Source organism: Branchiostoma lanceolatum, chromosome 6 (genome assembly GCF_035083965.1).
Source record: "Branchiostoma lanceolatum isolate klBraLanc5 chromosome 6, klBraLanc5.hap2, whole genome shotgun sequence".
In the NCBI taxonomy this organism is placed as follows: domain Eukaryota; kingdom Metazoa; phylum Chordata; class Leptocardii; order Amphioxiformes; family Branchiostomatidae; genus Branchiostoma; species Branchiostoma lanceolatum.
In genome coordinates, this window is record NC_089727.1 from 19,872,933 (window position 1) to 19,878,456 (window position 5,524).

At 40.3% G+C, this 5,524-nt stretch overlaps 1 protein-coding gene across 1 annotated transcript; it reads right to left on the reverse strand.

Moving 5' to 3' along the window:
* Positions 1–574: 574 nt before the first annotated feature.
* Positions 575–2,963, reverse strand: LOC136437573 (embryonic protein UVS.2-like). The gene is made up of 4 exons (XM_066432192.1): positions 2,894–2,963; positions 1,963–2,197; positions 1,716–1,825; positions 575–807 (listed from the first exon to the last, which is right to left on the reverse strand). Exons 1-4 carry the CDS (start codon positions 2,961–2,963, stop codon positions 575–577), a joined length of 648 nt encoding a protein of 215 aa, XP_066288289.1.
* Between the last annotated feature and the right edge of the window lie 2,561 nt (positions 2,964–5,524).

The following is a 5,524-nucleotide window of genomic DNA, read 5'->3' on the forward strand; positions in this document are numbered from 1 at the left end:
ACAATACCAAAATTACAGAAATCATAAATATTTACATGTACATCACTCTCTGCAAATTTGGTGATGATAAACCATAACGTTTGGAAGTAATGATCTCCTTCCCCCGCACCCCACCCACCGTCCAAGAGGTCTAAAAAAAGCCCCGTCGAGATAGGGTAAAGACGCCTTTAGTTTTGTACTTTCAGTCCCTTCAGAAGTTTTTCATTAAAAAAGTTTATGTTAACAAATGAATCACTCGAAAAAACGAATATTTCTTGTTTTTTGAAGCTGTATACTTTTGCATATGAATGTTTTGTAACTGATTGGTAAAGGTGGTAAAGTTCTGGGCAAACTCCACCGCTAGCTATGAAATGACCCTCTTTTGAGCGCAGTCATAACAATTTTTGAAATTCTGTTTTTAGACAAAACTAAAAATGCAGTCAAATAACAGTTTTGGTTTGTTTACATTTCTAATTGGACAAGTCAATGGTAGCAAACACAGAAGACCTATACCAAATGCGATCAGAGAAAACCCAACAAATGTTAGGGTCTTCCCAGTTAAGAATCTATATATGTATATTGGCCGTTCAGACCATTACCGCTGCAACTGTGTAGCACTGTCACTGCCTCCATCGTAGATGGTCAAAAAGTCATAACCGTTCTCGAGGTTGAAGCTGCTGAATTGTAGGTTGACTGTGTTTCCTTCTGGGACGGTGATCGTCCACTCACATGTCTCATCGATGTCGTAGTCATCTGGGTGGTTCGGTGACGTCACATTACCTTCAGGAGGAGCCATTAGGTTGCCTCCACAGCTCGCTGTCAATGTATCTGAGGAGATGATAAAATGGCATCAACCGTCCTAGATGCAGCTTGTTGACTGGATTTGTTAAGCTATATTCAAATATCTTAAACCGCTGATATGACAGTGGTTGCCAAGGGTGTTTGGATTGTAATCTAAATTCATGCGACTTTCATTTCGAGGCCTTTTCTTTACATTGTAAGGTCAAATCCTCAATATTTCCTGGTGATTTTCGAACGTTCTTGTCGTTTGTTCAATTATACCTAATTCAGGGAAAATTCTGCCAAAGTAAGGTTTTGTAAAATGAGATTTGGGATCAGCTGCCGGATCTTAAGTGCTGATCCCATATTACAACCATCCGTCTATGACACGGGACACAGCGGCAGGTTCGTTGCACATGTACTAAATGAGTTTGTTGAAAGTCGATTAAATATTTCGATTTTTTTTCTTTATCATGCACCTACAATCACCGAATAAAGAAACACCACAGGAACTTGCGAATTACCATCGGGAGTCCAGCAGTGCCATTAGCCCACAGCTTACGCGCGGTCGGTCTCAAATAGCCATAGGTTACTATCTACGTACAACACAATCCCAAGTCGTATTTTGTACTTTTCGTCTTTTTCTTGAAGTTGATGGTAATCTTAGGTTTATAATTTCCGCAGTGATAAGTCCATCTTTATTTTGCAAGAATGTACAATGGCCAGTAAAAAGATGAAAAGAAAAAAATTAGTAGGGACGTCAAGGGTCCAGAATCTTATATTTTTGATAATAATTTAAAGGCCGAACCACATACCTAATTTTATAACAATCCAATTACACCATATTGGGTTATACGGCTGAACCACAAGCACCGTTGCAAACAAATCCTATGAAGAGCACGTTATATATTGGATAGAGCAAACATGCTCGCTGTGATAAAAAGCTTCATGATCACCAGTGTAGGAGAACTTGAACCCCGGAGCCGTCACTGTCTCGTCAGATGTAAACCTCACGAACACCTGGTCAGATGAACTGATGATGGGGCTGTCTGGAAACAACGTTAAGCTGGAAATCAAAATAAACCGTTATCGGCACTGTTTATTTTATCCAGAGAGATATCTAAGGTTTGATTCCTAAAGCAAGTAATTTAAATCATGAATTGCTCTCTACTCTGTGAAAAAAAAATTCGTTCAGACTATTACCTCTGCAACACTGGAGCATTGTCACTGTCTCCATCGTAGATGGTCAAAACGTCATAACCGGTCTCGATGATGAAGCTGTCAAACGTGAGACGAACGTAGCCTCCTTCCGGCACAGTAATCGTCCACTCACAGTTTTCATTGTTGCCGTAGTCATTCGGATGGTTCGGTGACGTCACGTTACCTTCAGGGGGAGCCGTCAGGTAACCCTCACATCCAGGAGCACTGGTCGGTGTCCCTGGATTTAAAGAGGAAACCTTCACTATAAAACCACCCAATGTATTCTTTTAATTTAATATATCTAATATTAAAATATTATAATTTTGACCAGTATTATATGCAAATCTGCCCCGGCCATTATTTTCAGCTTGTAGGCAGTCTGGGATTTTTATGAGTTTATGTAGTTATGGGGGCCAATTCACCCCTCAAACTGCTGGGAAGGTCACAGTGGGGAGTATTTCCTTATTGCGTTACCCAGGGTAAACCTGGATCCTCTTTAAGGAGATGATAAATGACATCGACGATGTGAATTGTAGATTGATGACCGGAATTGTTGATCTGCATCTTCTATGCTTTAAGCCATTACAACTATTGTCTCAAGTGTGCTTTGATTTTGTTTAAAAGTCATGTGAGCTTCTGTGGCCAATTTGTGAGGGTTTAACAAAAATACGCCCCTGCAGTTCTAGAAAAAAAATGTTACGGTAAAAAATGTCAATGTTTCCTGTCGTTTCCTAATATTAAAGCTATCTGCCATCAAACATCAAGCCTATGGTAACCTAGCTTAAAACAAACTATACAAATTTCATCACAATCTATCAATATTGTCTTGTGGTGTGCTAGTCAAACACAAACACACGCACACACACACGCACACACACACACACACACACACACACACACACAAATAGACAATAAAACGAACCCAAAACGATACTTCCGGTCACGGAGGTAATAATGATTGCCAGAGTGATGTCCCACGGTCGGAAGCCACGCCCGATGTCCATATTGGTTCAGTCACCAACTATATAATAACATGTCTGCGGTTTGTTCTTCAGTTTGTATTAGATGTAGAATCAACATTTGCCATGTTTTCTGTTTGTTACATGAACATGCGACCATGTGATTGTTAGTTGAGGAAAATAGCAAACATGTTTTATTTATCGCCGGGGCATATCCATGCTATGCAGTAAAATGACGAGCTATCTTGCACGAGATGCGTGCGAATGACGTAGAGCCGCGCATGCGTGACTGTTGAAATCTGCATAATTAAGATCTAAAACTAACGAGACACCAGTCTGTCTGCAGAATTTTGATTAATTTATGTTAATTTTTCCGGATTTCAGCCCAAACAGTTTTCATGGATAGTTAAAGTCCATTCCAAGTCACCAAGAGGGTTTTTGGCGAAGCCTCAGGGGCGAGCCAAAGATATAGTATTGTGTGCAGATTGCAAGAATTCTAGAAATTGTACAGGCATTTGTCCAGGGGTATGCGGTATGTCGCCTGAAATGGTGTAGTATTGTGTGCAGTTTTCGAGAATTCCTGGAATTTTAAAGGCATTTGTTGGTCTGATGCACATGGTGCAGATTTGCCTGTGCCAACAGGTATTTATAGCGGACAGAAAGGTTGGTATGTTTGTGTCCTGGGACAGAAAGGAATTTCTTCCCCTACACCTTATTATATATGTGAGTAAGAAGACTTGGATTGACATCGTTCTTATTCATCTATGGAGCACGGCGTCTTGTATTGAGATCGTTTTTATTCATCTGCAGAGCACCGCGTCTTGAATTGTGAGTGCTGGGACAGAACGGAATTTTTTCATAGGCATTTTAAGCCAATAGAATGTTTGGAATGTCGTGAGTAGTATAATTTGTATAAAGGATAGAAAGCCATGCAGCCCCCCCTGGGGACAGAAAACCTAAACAGGAAACCACATCTGTGGACCAGATGTGCCAGGCTTATACATATGACCACTCAGATCCATTTATTTATTTCTGTATTCTTTTACTATAGGCTAGGGTATCTCCCTCAGTGGCTTGGCACTGATTTTCAGGGAGGCCCTAGGTCTGTGAGTGTGTTTGTATTTGTGGCAAAACAGGTATTCATCAGCCCTTTCATTGGAAATCCTGTATGAACAGCACCACCTATCATTGCCCTAAGCAGGATACAGTACAAAATTAAAACAACGGCTCTGGTGTGTTTGGATGTTTGTCCCCGGGACCTGGTTTTGTGATCCAGATTCCATTGGGTAGTCTGGTATGTTTGGATATTAGCCCCCCATTACCTCATGTCTTGGAATGGTGGAATGTGGGTCATCTGTGCCCCTTCTGGTATTCCATTGGTATCTAGGTCAGGGATATCCCAGGAATGCAGAGGATAGAATGTGTGTCATGCAGCTATTTTTAAATGATAGACGTTATGGAATGTTAGTCAGCAGGAAGTCTCTGGTACGAATTCCTATGCTACTATGTAAACATGTAGTAACATCGTGCCCATTCACCTTCCTGATGTCTATGGGGCATGAGCCGTAAGTGTTCAAAGGAAGCTGTGGCATTGCGTGTGCTGTGTCTGTTTGTAAGTGGATAAGTATAAGTATGATGTTAGAATTTGTAATAATTGCAGATTTTAGCTAAATTGTGGCATTGATGTATAATGTCCTTGATGTAAACAGCAGTCCTGTCACGGTAGAATGGTCATTGTTGTGGTGGCAAGCAGTGAGCACCGAGTGTTGTGTTTAGTTGTCTATGATGTTCATTCTGGTGGTTTGATTATGCATAATAGAATGTAGTTGTGCTGTCGTTGCCTGTCTGTATTTGTGTCTGTATTTGTCCAACAGAACAGGTACTCATCAGCCCTTTTCGTTGGAAATCTCGTATGAACAGCACCACCTATCTCAGTATCGGGGCCCTAAGCAGGGTACAGTAAAAATGAAAAAAAAACTACAACAACTACCGTCGGCATGGCAATGTATTTTTTTCATTGCCAATCTTGTTGAATGATATTTGGAGTAATTTAGAATTATTTCAAATAAAAGGGTTTCTGAGTAACAATAGTTCTAAATTTTTCTAAAAGATTGAATATGAAATTTTGAATTTATTCAAATTCAATCAGATAGTTTAGAAATATTTTGAAAGTTGCTGCACAAAAATCTCTTTATTAATAATAATTTCTAAACATCTATAAGATTCTTTCACTTTTAGAAATGTTTTAAAAAATGGTAGGAAATGGTAGATAATGGTAGAATGGTGATTGCCCCCATAAAGTAGATGCTAGTCTGGCCCTTATGTCTGCTTTTGTATATCTTTAGATTCCACTGCAGGACACTGTTGGGTCCTTTGTGGAGAACATTCGTCCCTATTCTTCGCACAGATGTGTGAGTTGCTTTCTTCCCAGCCCTCTGACCTACACTGCTCGGAAAGTCTAATTTTAGGGAGTATCAGGGCCTTTACACACCCGTCAAATTCACCGTGTAATGGTTGTGTCCATGGATTTCAGGGATCGCCGTGTCCGGTCCTAGATTTTTTCTTACACACCTGGACCTGGAAAGTGCATGGGAATTTACGGAATC

Excerpts from the sequence above, each read along its gene's own strand:
- LOC136437573 (XM_066432192.1), bottom strand. The coding sequence starts at position 2,963 with ATGGACATCGGGCGTGGCTTCCGACCGTGGGACATCACTCTGGCAATC. Across the intron at positions 2,198-2,893 it reads TATTACCTCCGTGACCGGAA|GGACACCGACCAGTGCTCCT; the intron begins GTATCGTTTTGG and ends CTTTAAATCCAG. Across the intron at positions 1,826-1,962 it reads AATGCTCCAGTGTTGCAGAG|CTTAACGTTGTTTCCAGACA; the intron begins GTAATAGTCTGA and ends TTTGATTTCCAG.